The following is a 14,967-nucleotide window of genomic DNA, read 5'->3' as shown; positions in this document are numbered from 1 at the left end:
CGTGCTGCCACTCAGCGTAGAGGAAACTCTTGTGGGGGAGCTCTAGGTGGCAGGGTGTGTCTTGGAGGCTCTGGGTTGTTACTGGGGTGACAGGAGGCTCTAGGCAACAGGGTTTTTACTTGGGAGAATAGAAAGGGGGTGTCAGGGTGCCAGAGCTTACATTGGGGTTCTGGTTTGCCCTGGGGCAGGGGTGGGGAACCTTTCTTGGGTCGGGAGCTGCTGATCCACAGAAAAATCAGTCACGGGCCACATGGAAATGGGGAAAAAAATCCCTCACTGCCGTGACCCTTGACTGAGAAGGAGAAAGACACTCCCCTCATTCCCCTCACACACCAGAGTATACAGAAGCCCAGGCGTGCCGATTTTGTGTGCTCCAGCCCCAAGGAAGAGCGGGACGGTGGGCTGGAGTGCCAGTGCGGGCTCCACTAAGTATGGGGGGCCCCTGAGCTTCAGGAGCTTGATCCAAACAAGCTGGGGACCACATCCAGCCCCCAATTCCAAGGTCCCCCCCAGACTATAGGGGACCCCAGGTGGAAGGATTGCAGTGGGGGTGTCACTGGCTGACGCTGGTTTTGTAGAGCTGGGCTGCGTCTGTAGAGATCTGACTGGCAAGGGGAATGTACTATGGCGGGAGGATGGGGGGTTGTATGAGTGACTGTCCTGTCAAACTTTCAACTTCATAGAGCTCTGCTGCGCCAATTCCTTCCAGGGCTAGTAGCTTTTCTTTGTTAAGTCAAGTCAGTACGAGGCATCTTGTGAAATCTTCATTTCTTATTTAATGTACAGACCATCAGGTTAATAACAAAAGCCCTTTGTTTTTAGAGTAAACAGATTGGGTTACCAATTAAGTGTCTTTGAGCTGTTAATTCAGTAGACATCTGTCAGCATAATGTCATTAACAACAATGTTCAGCACCATACGTAGGCAGGAGCACACACGTCATATGGCAGTGTAGGAGGATTTGAGTGCACAGGTATAGGTGTGTAATGTTTGGATGATTATGTGTAGGTGTGTAGCACCTGTTCAGCCAGAAATAGTCCGAAATTCAGTTGTTTTAGTTGACTTGGCTCCTGTTACTATGTTGGCGAGTTTGTTGGTGTGTTGTTTTGGTTTGATTTGATTGTTTTCCTGTTCAGGAGGAGTTTTATAGTGGCTATTGCTTCTCAGGTTTCGATTGGCTCCTGGAGTCCACCCACCTCTGGATCCAGCCAATTAGAATGAAAGTTTAAAATATTTCCACTGATTTGGCTGAAGTCTAGCTAACCAGAATGTCTCTTCCCTTCCCAGCCAGATTGTGCGTGCTTACGGCATACAGGCCATTGTTAAGGGACTACAGTTCCATTTGCTTCCTTTATCCTATGAGCCTAGGACCAGCAGAAAATAGGGTTAGGGGTAGCAATATAGACTGAGTTAGGGTTAGCGTTCGGGTTAGTGATAGGATTAGAGTTAGGGTTAGCGTTATGTATAAGAACGGGGTCAGGATTAGAGTTAGGGATACAAATAGGGTTGGGGTTACGGTTAGTGAAAGGGCCCAGGGTTAGGCTTAGAGCTATTGTTTACAGTGAGGTTTATTATTAGGTTAGGAATAAGAAATCCTCTGGAAAAGGGCTTATTTTCCAGAGAATTGCGTCTAGACTGGCGCTTTTCTCTGGCTTATCCCCAAACTGGAAAAAAGCGGCAGCCATGTAAATGCAAATGCCGCGGGGGATATTCAAATCCCCCGCGGATTTGCAATTCCGACTCGTCTCATTAGCATCCCTTTTCCGGAAAGGGATGCCAATGTAGATGTAGCCCTCGTGTTTTAGGGTTAGAGTTAGGTGTACGGTTGAGGTTAGGGCTAGGGCTCACAGTCAGGGTTACGGTTACAGTTAGGGTTAGGAATAGGATTAGTGCTAGAGTGAGGGTTAGCATTTAGGATTATAGTTAGGGTTAGTGTTAGGGTTAGGGATAGTGTTAGCATGTAGGGTTAGGTTTTGGATTAGGGTTAGGGTTAGGGTTAGCATTTGCATGTAGGGTTAGTTTAGGATTAATGATAGCATTTGGTTAGTGTGAGTTTTAGGGTGAGGGTTAGAGTTAGGATTAGGGACAAAGACAAGGTTGGGTTCTTTTAGGGTTAGGGATAGCGTAATGGTTTGGGTTAGGGATAGGAATAGGGATAGGGTTAGGGTTTAGGTTATGGTTATGGTTAGTGATAGTGTTAGGGCTACCGTTAGGGTTACAATTAGCATTAGGGTAGGTTTAGGAATACGGTTAGGTTTGAAGATAGGATTTGGTTATGGTTAGATTAATTGTTAGGGTTAATGTGTAGGTTTAGGTTAGGATTGGGATAGGGATAGGATTAGGATTAGAGTTAGTGTGAGCGTTAGAGTTTGGGTTAAGGATAAGATTGGAGATATATTTTGATTAGGGTTAGGAATCGGGACTTGGTTAGGGTTAGATAAGGTTGGCATAGGGTTACTGTTAGGGATAGGGTTAGAGTTAAGGTTTGTGTTACTGTTTTGGTTAATGACAGGTTTAGGGTTACCATTACAGTTAAGGTCAGGATTTGGGTTAGGAGTAGGGTTAGGGTTCAGGTTATGATTAGTGTTAGGAATAGGGTTAGGGTTAGGGTTAGAATTAATGTTAGTGTTAGGATTTGGGTTAGGGTTAGCATTAGGTTTAGGGTTACGCTTAGGGTTAGTGATAGGGAGAGGGTTATGGTTAAGGCTAGGGATAGGGATAGAGGTAGGGTTAGGGTTAGGTTTAGCGTTTATGGTTAGGGTTAGGAATTTGGTTAGGGTAAGGGTTAAGGTTCAAATTAAAAACAGGGTTAGGGTTAGGGTTGGGGTGGCATGTAGTGTGAGGGTAAGGATTAGGGTTAGGATAGCGTTATAGTTAGGGTTAGGGTAACGGTTCGGGTGATGTTTAGGATTAGGGTAAGGGATAGGGTTAAAGATAGGGTTAGGAACAGGAAGACACGTAGAGATAGGGTTAAGGTTAGGGTAAGGGAAAGGTTTGGATTAGAGGTAGGGTTAGGGAAAGGTTTAGGGTTAGAGTTTGGGTTTGGGTTAGGGCTTGCTAAAGGGTTAGCTTTAGGGTTAGGGTTAGATTTGTTTAGGTTAGCTTTAGGGTTCGGGATAGCATTTGGCAAGTTTTATGGTTTGCTTTAGAGTTAGGGTAAGGGTTAGCAGTGTGGGTGTCGTGTCCATGTTTTTAAAAATTGTTGAAATTCTAGAGGGTGGAAGGAAAAGCTGCAGGCAGCCCAGCTGCTGCACATGGGAGTCAGCGTGAGGAGGGAGCGAAGTCCCTCTCACCCCTGTAGATGCTGCACAGGAGGAAGCACTAAGCTTCCCCCAAGGGGCTGCACTGGTTTCGGGTGAGACACTCCCAGCCCTGCAGACACCACGTGGAGGGGGAGGGAATCCCCCACATGTGCATCCCCGAGCCTCAGTAGCGACATTTAAATGGTGAAGTTCCATTCTACACTCGGTGCATTATCTGCCATGTCACTGAACAGTCATGAATGTAACTGCATGAAATCTTGGCAGTTACACAGCTATTGGATAGTCCCCAGGGCTTCCAAGCCCGTTTCCAGGGAGCCCCCGACACCCAGTCTGGAAGGGGTGGTGGGGGAGGTGTATGGGAGTGGGGGGATGGATGGAGGAGGTGTATGGGAATGGCAGACAGACACTCGGTAGCAGGCATGTACCCCACACCCTGGCCAGTCCATAGAGGTGTGTATAGGGGGCCGTGGGAACTTGCTCACCTGGGGTTCTCGAGAGTCACATTTTCAGTGTTGTTGAATATCTCGATGCCCACACACCTGCCGAAGTTCAGATTCCCCACCACCCTTTCAACGGTTGTCATCGTGCAGAGCAGAGGGACTGTTCAGCAGCAGCCTCTGCAGAGCCCCTGTGGGAGAAGAGCCAACTCACTCCCCTGCCAGCCCTGGCTGCGTGGGCCTCCTGCCAGCCGGGTCACACAGCGCCCTTGGTCTGCAGGGCAGGGCTGCGCACAGGCAGGATGTAGGGGGTGGAAGGGCTACAAAGGAACCCTGGCTAAGGAAGGAGGGGCAGAGCCAGCACAACGACGGGGGAAGCTCACTGCTGCCCCTGTGGGTTACTTGCTGGCTCTCGGGCTGGCCTGCTCTTTACAGGGATCTACACAACCTGTATTGGTGGAGGAAGGGGGCCCAGACACCTCTGCCGTAGCTCAATGGGTACCCCGGGCCCTAGGGACGTTATCGCGTTTATACAATTAACCAGTAAACCTGGGCTCATTGGTTAATCCTACATGTATCCCCCCTTGCTGCCTCTGTATGAGAGAGAGCAGGGGAGAGGGAGTGGAAGCTGCTGTCCCCACACATGCCGGCTCCAGTGGAGATGCTCCCTCCCCTGCTGGTACCACGGGCAGCAGTGCGGGAAGGGCAGGCAGGAGCCAGTATGCGCAGGGAGCCAGCTCTCTGTGGCTGCCAGCTACTGCAGAGCCACCTCTCCCCCACCCTGCCTCCCACGGGACACATGGGAAGCCGACTCCCTGCGTGTAGCAGTTCCCATGGAGCCACCTCCCCACATGCTGCTGCCTCTGTCAGCTCCCGCCTACCCCTCCCCCCGCATGTAAACAAGGAAGCACGGCAAAGTTCAGCATGTTTACAACAATGAACGTTTGTTCACAACCATGCCAGGCCCAGGAACCAAACCTGGTGCTGGGGACACAGGGAATAGGGGGGACGCCCCAGGGCCCTGTGTGCACAAAATGACAAGAAGAGCCAGTTGCTTCAGATGTTTCCTTCTAACTGAGGAGCAGCCACAGCTCACCCACAGGCAGGGTCTCTCAATGTCAGTGGCGGGATGCGAAGGTCTAGAGTCAGGGCTACCTGAGGAGGGGGAGGGAGCTCACAGGGGAGAAACACAAACCCTTTGCTGGAAACACACGGCTGCTGCTCCTCGCAGGGCCCTGCATTCCTGCATCAGTGCAGGACGGGGGCTCCGGCATCCCTGATTCATGGGCAGCTGCAGGCGCAAAGCAAACCCGATGCAGGCCGGACACAAGGAGTGGGTGGCAAACGTGTTCGTGCTGCTGTTGAAGCCAGTAGGGCGGCTACACCTGGGCATCATGGGCAGAAAAGAACAACGTGGGAGATCTGGGAAGCTGAAAACCTAATGTGCAAGGAGAGCTCGGAGAGACGGAAGTGGCCCTTGCTGGAGCTGTATCATAGTGAACCGTGTGACCCAGACACAGGACTGGGGATGTGGGGAGCAGGAGTCAGGGGCTGTTAGGGGTGTGGCCATGGATACCAGGGGGGCAAGGGGTGAGTGGATGCTAGAAAGATGGGCAGGAATGTGGGGTGAGGGGCGAGTGGGTGATGGGGGAGGGGCAGGAATGTGGAGGGCAGTGGGTGGGTGGGTGCTAGGGAGCGGGCCTAGGAATAAGGGGAAAAGGATGAATTGGTATTAGGGGCAGGTCTGGGAGGGGAGGTGCCATTTTATACTCTCCAATACATCACAGCCCGCGGTGTACTCCTGGCCCCTCTGCGGTTTAGCCACTGGCTGCGTCAGGAATCCAGCCCAGCTGGGAGAAGCCGCTCCATGGGCAGCAATCGCTGTGCTCACACGCCCAGCCAGCTCCTCCGCTTGGCCGGGCACCAGCCTCCAGGGAGTGGCCGGGGCCAGGTGCAAAGCCCAAGCTGAGAAGGGCCCGTTGTAGGGACCCCGGCAATGGGAGGGGCAGGGTTTGTCTCCAGCAGCTCTTTGAGGTTTCCCCTGAAGAGGTGACTCGGCTTCCCATTGGTGGAGATAACGGAGGCGTCGGGCGACAATAATTGAACCACAGTGGACACTGAGATTCAAAAAGTTAAAGCGTCGCAGCCCCTCTGCCACAAATCACCACCATTAGATTTCAAATCCACAAATGGCCTCTACTCCGGCTCCACTAGTTTTACAGCAGCGTGGTTCTCGCTCCTCCTGGCAGCAAAGGTGGGTTGTTCTCCAGGGAATCGTGTTGTCGGTTTGTGTGTTCCCGCCGTGAAATCGACGTTTGCTGCCATTGCCTGATTAAAATCTCACCCCTCCGAGCCGAGAGCAAGACAGCAGCTGTGGACGCACTCGGACAGCCCCACTGAGGGGCAATGGGAACCGACGTACCTGGGACTGTCGCAGATCAACAGCCTCCTGCTGGCGAGCTCCCTCGGGCGCTTCCAGAGTCTCTCTGTGCCCCAGAGGTAGCGGCTCTTGCTGGTTTTGTAGGAAGGCAGAGCCCAGCCCCCGGGTCTAAGGACCGCAAGCCTCTCAGAGCATTTACGGGAAACTGGGTGGTGACTGTGCTGATCAACCACAGGAAAGCGCCAGTCGCATGGGGCTCGGGCGGCGGAAGGAAGCCGGTGTAGTTGAGCTGTTTAATTACAGCCGTCAGGGCAGTAGGTTTGCAGACATTGTGGTGGTTCCCAGACTGGGTCCACATCCCTCCTGCCCCCTCTCCCCCCCACTTGCCTGGGGCTCCGGGAGAGAGTTTGGGTGGGCGTGGTCTGGGATGCAGCCTCTGGGAGGGAGTTTGGTGGCCTGGTGCAGGCTCTAGGCTGGGGGAGGGGATGGGGTGCAGGGAGGGAGTTTGGGTGCACAAGAACTGAGGGGTCAGGCTCTGGGAGGGAGTTTGAGTGGGAGGAGGTGCAGGAAGGGGTGAGGGAATCAGGCTCTGGGAGGGATTTTAGGAGTAGAAGGGGGTTACAGGGAGGAAGAGGGGGTGCAGCGCTTACCTGGGGCACCCTCCTCTGGCAGTGGCTCTTAGACAGAGTGGCTAGGATTCTCCATGCACTACTGCCCACTGGCACCACCCTCACAAGAGCACTGGAGGGGGGGCTACACATGGAGACACACACACCTCCCACCCAAAGTCTTCAGGGATGTGTCTGCATCTGCACATGCAGTGGTGGGGCTGGAAGCAGCTTTAGCACCTCTGGGCTGCTGGTGGTTGTGGCAGGAGCCATGGAGCCCTTTACAATCATCTTGTGGTAGCAGGCAGGGCTGGGGGATGCACCAAGGTAAGCACACAGGAGAACCACGTGGGGCCGAGGGAGAGACCCAGGCCCAAGTCTGGTGGGGCTGGCTCCCCAGGCCAGGAATATTCCTGGAGCCTGGGCACCATGGGACAACACCCTGACAATGGTGACGGTGACAACGAGCTCAGGACGAAGAATGAAGGCTGGAGAGTTCAGTCAGGCTCTTCAGGTCAAAGGAAGCCAGTGCTGTAACAAATGGGAATAGACAATAGGACACCCAGCCAGGACTGCAGCCACCTCTGGGGTGACACGCAGACAGAGCGCCATGCAGAATCATGAGTCTAGAGCCAGGAGTCTTTCTAGACTCTTCCAAGTCTTCTGAGAACTTTCTAGATTCTATTAGGATCATTGGGAGCTTTATTCACCTCCTGAGAACTTCAGGAAGGGCCAGTATGGAATCAAGGAACTCTAGAACGGGAAGGGACCTTGAGAGGTCATGGAATCCAGTGCTTACGGGAGGACCAAGCACCATCTCTAGATAATCCCAGATAGATGTTTATCTAACCTCTTAAATATCTCCAGCGATGGAGACTCCACAACCTCCCTGGGCAATTTATTCTGTTGTTTAACCATCCTGACAGGACCTAAACCAACCAACCTAAACCTCCCGTGATGCAGTTTAAGCCCACTGGCTGTGTCTAGACTGGCAAGTTTTTCCGCAAAATCACATGATTTTGCAGAAAAACTTGCCAGCTGTCTACACTGGCCGCTTGAATTTCCGGAAAAGCACTGACGATCTAAAGTAAAATCATCAGTGCTTTTTCCAAAAGACTTTTGTGCAAAAGGGCCAGTGTAGACAGTATAGTACTGTTTTCCGCAAAAAAGCCCCGATCGCAAAAATGGCCATCGGGGCTTTTTTGCGGAAAAGCATCCATGACCAATCGAGACGCAGTTTTCCACAAAAAAGCGCTTTTGCAGAAAAGTACCCTGCCAATCTGGAAGCGATTTTTCCGAAAATGCTTTTAACAGAAAACTTTTCCGTTAAAAGCATTTTCGGAAAATCATGCCAGTGTAGACGTAGCCATTTCTTCTTGTCCTGTCATCAGAGAGAACAATTCTCCTGCCAAGGAGAACAATTTTCTCCCCCTCCTTGTAACATCCTTTTAGTTACTTGAAAACTGTTATCATGGTCCCTCTTAGGCTGTGTCCAGACTACAAAGAAAAGTTGGAAAAAGATAAGCAAATTGTGAACCGCAATTTGTGCATCTTTTTCTGCTTTTCTTCTGAAAGAGGCTTTTCTGACATTTGGCCCGTCTACACTGAGCCAAATGTCAGAAAAAAAACCCTCTTTCAGAACATCCCTTCCTCCTTGTAAAATGAGGTTTTCAGGGATGCCAAAAAAAAAACAGATCTGCTTTTCCAAATATTTTTTCAGAAAAGCAGACGCTTTCCTTAAATGCTGTCATGATCATGAAGGTTAGCCGGCAGTCTAGAGACTAACGGCTTAACTCAACCTAGCCAGGTGGAGTGGACAATAGGAATGTAGGTAGGAATCTCAAAGTAGGACAAAGGAATTTTTGGGTTTCCCACCTTGGTCCTGGTAGTTCCCTCCAGCTACTGAGGGAGACAAACATCTCTCTCTCGCTCCAGGAAACAATTCTGCACTTTCTGTAAGTAGGGTACAGTTCAGATAAATCCATTCGGTTTTATTATTTTATGGTTTGGGAAATGGGATCTGATATTTTGGCTTTCCTTTGTAACTAAGTTCTAGTTACATGGAGTTTCAAATTCCAGGCGCATGGAGTTTCATAGAATCATAGAATCATAGAGCTGGAAGAGATCTCAGAAGGTCATCAAGTCCACTGGCATTCTTGGAGTGGCACCTCTTCTCTTCCCAGGCACCCTTTCTCTGCTCCCAGTCAGCTCTTCCCAGTTCACCCAGCACTCCTCCTGGTTGGTGACCCACTCCTGCTGCCCTTCCTCAAGTCCCTGGAGGAGGGACTGCAGGCACCACCATCTGCTCTCTCAATAGCTCCTCCTGGGTGCGTTTCCACCTGAGAATCCCGCTGAGTCAGGTAGATGAAGTGGGAGGTGGGGGACATGCCAAGCACACAGCTGTCCCAGAAGGGTGGTACCAGACACGCCCCTAGGAAACATCTTGGTACCAACACACTCCCCACAGATACCAGGGACATACCAGCCCAAGTTCAGGACAGGGTTCAGAAGGACAGCCAGATGGAGAGTGATGTTTTGGTCAAACTACCATGTACAAGGTCTGTCACCCAGGTATGTCAGAGGGAGGCCAAGCACTTGGGTTCCCTAGGGAGGTGGTGGACTCTCCATCCCTGAAGGGTTTTAAGTCTCAGCTTGACAAAGCCCTGGCTGGGAGGATTTAGTTGGCTCTGGCCCTGCTTTGGGCAGGGGGATGGACTCAAAGACCTCTGGAGGTCTCTTCCAGACCTAGGATTCTATGGGGGCTGTCCTTGTCCAGCCTAGAGGGCAGTGGAAAGTCCCACCCCCGGCTGAGCGGTATCCATTGTCATGGGCAAACATTCTTAGTATCCTCATAGACTCTACCAGGTGCTGTTACTGTATTTCATTTACAAGGACTCTGCCTTGTGCCTTTGTCCCTTATCTGATTTGTGGTCACTGGGGGTTCTCTTGTGACCTGCTGGCCTGGCTACCTGCACAGAGGGAGCACATGCACACAGCCAAATGGTTATTGGCATTTAACAGAGGAAGATACCACTTAGGACATGCAGCCAGTGACATCGGATGACATGCACAAATTCTGTTCTCCTAAAGGGAGTTTTCCCCAGACACTTAGGCTACGTCTAGACTGGCATGATTTTCCGGAAATGCTTTTAACGGAAAAGTTTTCCGTTAAAAGCATTTTCGGAAAGGAGCGTCTAGATTGGCACGGACACTTTTCCGCAAAAGCACTTTTTGCAGAAAAGTGTCTGTGGCCAATCTATATGTGCTTTTATGCAAAAAAGCCCTGATTGCTATTTTTGCGATCGGGGCTTTTTTTGCATGAAACAAATCTGAGCTGTCTACGCTGGCCCTTTTGCGCAAAACTTTTGCGCAAAAGGGAATTTTGCCCGAACGGGAGCAGCATAGTATTTCCGCAAAAAGCACTGATTTCTTACAGTAGGAAGCCAGTGCTTTTGTGGAAATTCAAGCAGCCAATGTAGACAGCTGGCAAGTTTTTCCAGAAAAGCGGCTGATTTTTGGGAAAAACTGGCCAATCTAGACATAGCCTTAAATCCAGGCACATTGGTTTTGAGAAAACAAGTGTATTAATGTTACATACAATGTTGCTACACATTTTTTTTAGAACAATAGGCTACGTCTACACTGGCATGATTTTCCGGAAATGCTTATCATGGAAAAGTTTTCCGTTAAAAGTATTTTTGGAAAAAGCGCGTCTAGATTGGCAGGATGCTTTTCTGGAAAAGCACTTTTTGCAGAAAAGCGTCCGTGCCAATCTAGACGCGCTTTTCCGCAAAAAAGCCCCGATCGTCATTTTCGCGATTGGGGCTTTTTTTGCGGAAAATAAATCTCTGCTGTCTACACTGGCCCCTTTCAGGAACAGTTTTCCGGAAAAAGACTTTTGCCCGAATGGGAGCAGCATAGTTTTTCCGGAAAAGCACTGATGATTTTACATTAGATCGTCAGTGCTTTTCCAGAAATTGAAGTGGCCAGTGTAGACAGCTGGCAAGTTATTCCAGAAAAGCGGCTGATTTTCCAGAATAACTGGTCAGTGTAGACACAGCTATATTGTTTAGTGAGTTAGTACTTTTCAAAATTTGTACACAAATGATTACAGCCGTGTGATGAAAAGGGCGAATACAGGCGCATAGACCTGCTGGGGTATGACAGAGGATTATAAAATTTTGAATGATGCAGAGACAGCAAATAGGGAAGTGTATTTAGGGAATAAGGAGGTTGCTACTTTTTCCTAACACAAGAACTAGGGGTCACCAAATGACATTCAAAGGCGCAGGTTTATACCAGACCAAAGGACGTATTTCTTCACAAAGCTCACAGTCCGCCTGTGGAACATGTTGCTGGGAGTTTTGTAAAGGCCAATATTACAATGGGGCTTAAGAACAACTTAGATATGTTCATTAAGAATGGCTCCATCAATGGCTACAAGACAAGGTGGGCAGGGGCCAAACCCCATGCTCCAGGTGTCCCTAAACCTCTCACTGCCAGAGGCTGGGAGTGGACCACAGGGGATTGATCACTTGAAGTTGTCTTGCTCTGTTCATTCCATTTGCAGCACTTCTCACTGGGCTGGGTGGACAATTGGGCAGCCCCAGTAGGGCCATTCTCACACTCTTGTGTTATGATCTTCTGCACCTACCCTTTTCTTGTGTCTTTATAACTTGCCATTCAAGTTGCTTAGCTCCTTACAAGAATTTTAGCCTTTATTTTCTAAAAATTGTTACCTTTTTAGCATGACTTTTTGCAAAGCTTTATAGGAGTTTTATCACCAAGATAAAAGCTGAAGCTTCAGGCTTTCATATGCCAACACCTACTATCTCTGAGATTAGGAAATACACAGAAAAAAACCCTTCTTTATATAATTTTGCATGCCCAGATACCACCAGACTGAGGAGACAGACAGGTACTAGTGCACTAAAGAGAGCAGTGTGGGCAGCAGTGCAAACCCAAGAGATCGGGAAGATGGTACTTGGTGCAGGGCTGCTCTCGCCAGGAGGTGAACTGAGTTGGCCGCCTCAGGTGGCAGATTGGAGAGGGGGGGCCCAGAGTGCAGAAAATTGTGTCTGCTGCTGGTGCATATGTATTCTCTCTGCTGTACATGCACAGAGATGGTGGAGTGCTGTGCTGTGCTGTGCTGTGCTGTGCTGTGCTGTGCTGTGCTGGAGGAAGGAGGGCACAAGAGACCTTTCAAAGTTTTGGTCCAAGTGAGGAGGTATGGGGGTATCATTTGTGTTGTGGGCTGGCCCTGCTTGGCTGGCTAGATCTTCCCACCACCCACACTGCTCTGGCCATTTTTAGTGGCCTCGCATGAGCAGAGCTAGCGCATGACTGTCTACGAAGGCCGGGAGAAAGTCCCTAGTTCCCCTGCATCCTGGTCTGTCACATGGGGGCATTTCCCTGGGCTGAGTGCATAGCTAGGGCGGGCTAGGATTGGTTTGCTCGATCTGCACTCTAATGTAGGACTTATAGTTGCTGGTCATGGTGGCTTTCACCTCTATTTCCTGGTTGCGCACCCTCAGTTCCCCAGGATTCCACCCCCGGAGCACCGCCTTCCTGAAGGAGTGGCACTGATAGGGCGGGCCCCCGCCGTACATATAGGTGTGGAGGCTCTTCATGCTGTCAAAGTGCTGCCTGCCACTGCAGAGTTGAAGAGCAAACGTGATGTTGTACAAGTTGTAGTTGAAGGGGTTGGAGAACATGATGGCCAGGGTGAAGGCGTCGGACTCGTAGCTCAGCACCCCCACGCTCCCACAGGCTGTGCCGCCTTTTTTCACAAACACGCTGCTCCCCGAGCCACCGGGGGGGATTTCAGGTGTAGGCTCCATCCATACGTTGCCACTCTCACAGTAAGTCCTGGAGGAACAGACAACAGGGCACCTCAGCACACAGCGTCCCTGATAATAATTAATAAGTGCATCTCCACAGCAGGAGAGCCCTGACCCTGGGGCTGGGGTGGGTCACAGCGTCTCAGCTCTTCTATAGAGGAGACACACAGCACGTCGCTGGACAAGGGAGCACGGCCCAACGTGGGCCAAACCCAGGGCAGAGACGCCTTTCCTGCACGACCAAAGCATAAGGGAGTGGAGATGAGGTAAGTGGGGACAGGGCCAGTTCCTTCCCTCCCACCCAACCCTGGCTGGGCTCTGCCTCCTCCTTCGGGTTGTCAGGTGTCCGATATTCACTTGGACATCTGCGGGCTCCGTCCAGTAAAAAAAAAACCAGGAAATACCGGATATGTGAAATACCGTCCTGTTTCCCTGGAATGGAAGCCTGGTGGGGACAATTTTCCCCTGCTGCATTTGGCAGGGGCGGATGGGTGAGAAGCGTGGCAGAGTCTAGCATAGGGAGGCAGGAGGGGGCACTTTTCGAGTGCCACACTAAGGGGGCACCAGACTGGGGTGGGAGCAGAGCGCACGTGATCAGCAGAGACCGGGAGCTGGCCACGTGATGTTTCCCTCTACACAATGTGAGCCGAGGCAGCTGGGCCAGGCAGCAGGAGCAGCCACTTGAAAAGTCAGATTGTTCCTCTGTTCCTGGCTCAGCGGGAGGGGGACATTTCATTGGAGTGGGGGCTCCCGACGCTGGGGATGCCTGCCTCACGGGAAGGGGGGAATGCACTGGGAAGGGGGGATGCTAGGGGAGCCTGGCTCTGAGGCAGGGATGAGTGTATTGGGATGGGAGGACTGGGGGGCCTGGCTCAGGGAGAGGGGTGGGTGCATTGGTGTTTAGTGTTTGTTCCCAAACTGCAGGGAGTGCTGCAACGTTTGCTTAACAACTCCCCATATTCCCCTCACACACCAGAGAATACAGAGGTCCAGGCTTGCCGATTTTGTGTGCTCCAGCCCCAAGGAAAAGCAGTGGGGTGGGCGGGGGGAGGAGTGCCAGTGTGGGCTTCCCAATGCATTGGGAGGGCCTGAATTTAGGGAATTGGATCCAAACAAGCTGGGGACCACATCCAGCCCCCAATTCCAAGGTCCCCCCCAGACTATAGGGGACCCCAGGTAGAAGGATTGCAGTGGGGGTGTCACTGGCTGACGCTGGTTTTATATAGCTGGGCTGCATCTGTAGAGATCTGACTGGCAAGGGGAATGTACTATGGTGGGAGGATGGGGGGTTGGATGAGTGACTGTCCTGTCAAACTTTCAACTTCATAGAGCTCTGCTGCGCCAATTCCTTCCAGGGCTAGTAGCTTTTCTTTGTTAAGTCAGTACGAGGCATCTCGTGAAATCTTCATTTCTTATTTAATGTACAGACCATCAGGTTAATAACAAAAGCCCTTTGTTTATAGAGCAAACAGATTAGGTTACCAATTAAGTGTCTTTGAGCTGTTAATTCAGTAGACATCTGTCAACATAATGTCATTAACAACAATGTTCAGCACCATACGTAGGCAGGAGCACACACGTCATATGGCAGTGTAGGAGGATTTGAGTGCACAGGTATAGGTGTGTAATGTTTGGATGACTATGTGTAGGAGTGTAGCACCTGTTCAGCCAGAAATAGTCCGAAATTCAATTGTTTTAGTTGACTTGGCTCCTGTTACTATGTTGGCGAGTTTGTTGGTGTGTTGTTTTGGTTTGATTTGATTGTTTTCCTGTTCAGGAGGAGTTTTATAGTGGCTATTGCTTCTCAGGTTTCGATTGGCTCCTGGAGTCCACCCACCTCTGGATCCAGCCAATTAGAATGAAAGTTTAAAATATTTCCACTGATTTGGCTGAAGTCTAGCTAACCAGAATGTCTCTTCCCTTCCCAGCTAGATTGTGAGTGCTTACGGCATACAGGCCATTGTTAAGGGACTACAGTTCCATTTGCTTCCTTTATCCTATGAGCCGAGGACCAGGAGAAGACAGGGTTAGGGTTAGTGATAGTGTTAGGATGAGTGTTAGGGATAGGGTTAAAGACAGGGTTAAGGATAGCAATACAGACTCAGTTAGGGTTAGCGTTATGGTTAGTGTTAGTGATAGGATTAGAGTTAGGGTTAGGGTTATGTATAAGAACCGGGTCAAGATTAGGGTCAGGGTTAAAGATACAGATAGGATTGGGGTTAGGGTTAGCGAAAGGGCTAGGGTTAAGATTAGAGCTATTGTTTACAGTGAGGGTTACTATTAGGTGAAGCAAAATGCAGGACAATGTAGCACTTTAAAGACTAACAAGATGGTTTATTAGATGATGAGCTTTCATGGGCCAGACCCACTTCCTCAGATCAAATAGTGATCCTCTCCAAAAAGGAATGAACAAACACTTGAACTATCTTACCCATTACC

At 50.4% G+C, this 14,967-nt stretch overlaps 1 protein-coding gene across 3 annotated transcripts in view; it reads right to left on the bottom strand.

Annotated features, from left to right (window-relative positions):
• The window catches only part of LOC106731774 (cytolysin tenebrosin-B-like), a 33,763-nt gene that overhangs the window by 3,265 nt on the left and 15,531 nt on the right, over window positions 1–14,967 (bottom strand). The window contains exons 1-3 of one of the 3 annotated variants that reach the window (XM_075914240.1): window positions 6,123–7,790; window positions 4,896–5,085; window positions 3,746–3,891 (exon numbers count right to left, since the gene is read on the bottom strand). In XM_075914240.1, the coding sequence (XP_075770355.1) occupies window positions 3,746–3,846 (101 nt within the window). In that variant the 5' untranslated portion in view covers window positions 3,847–3,891; window positions 4,896–5,085; window positions 6,123–7,790. Of the gene's footprint in view, window positions 1–3,745; window positions 3,892–4,895; window positions 5,086–6,122; window positions 7,791–10,515; window positions 12,557–14,967 lie in introns of those variants that run through there. The other 2 variants (XM_075914241.1, XM_075914239.1) reach the window with 2 other exon arrangements.

This window comes from Pelodiscus sinensis, chromosome 33 (genome assembly GCF_049634645.1).
Source record: "Pelodiscus sinensis isolate JC-2024 chromosome 33, ASM4963464v1, whole genome shotgun sequence".
Taxonomy (NCBI): Eukaryota; Metazoa; Chordata; order Testudines; family Trionychidae; genus Pelodiscus; species Pelodiscus sinensis.
Note: the sequence above shows the minus strand (reverse complement) of the source record. Positions and strands in the feature narration are given on the sequence as shown.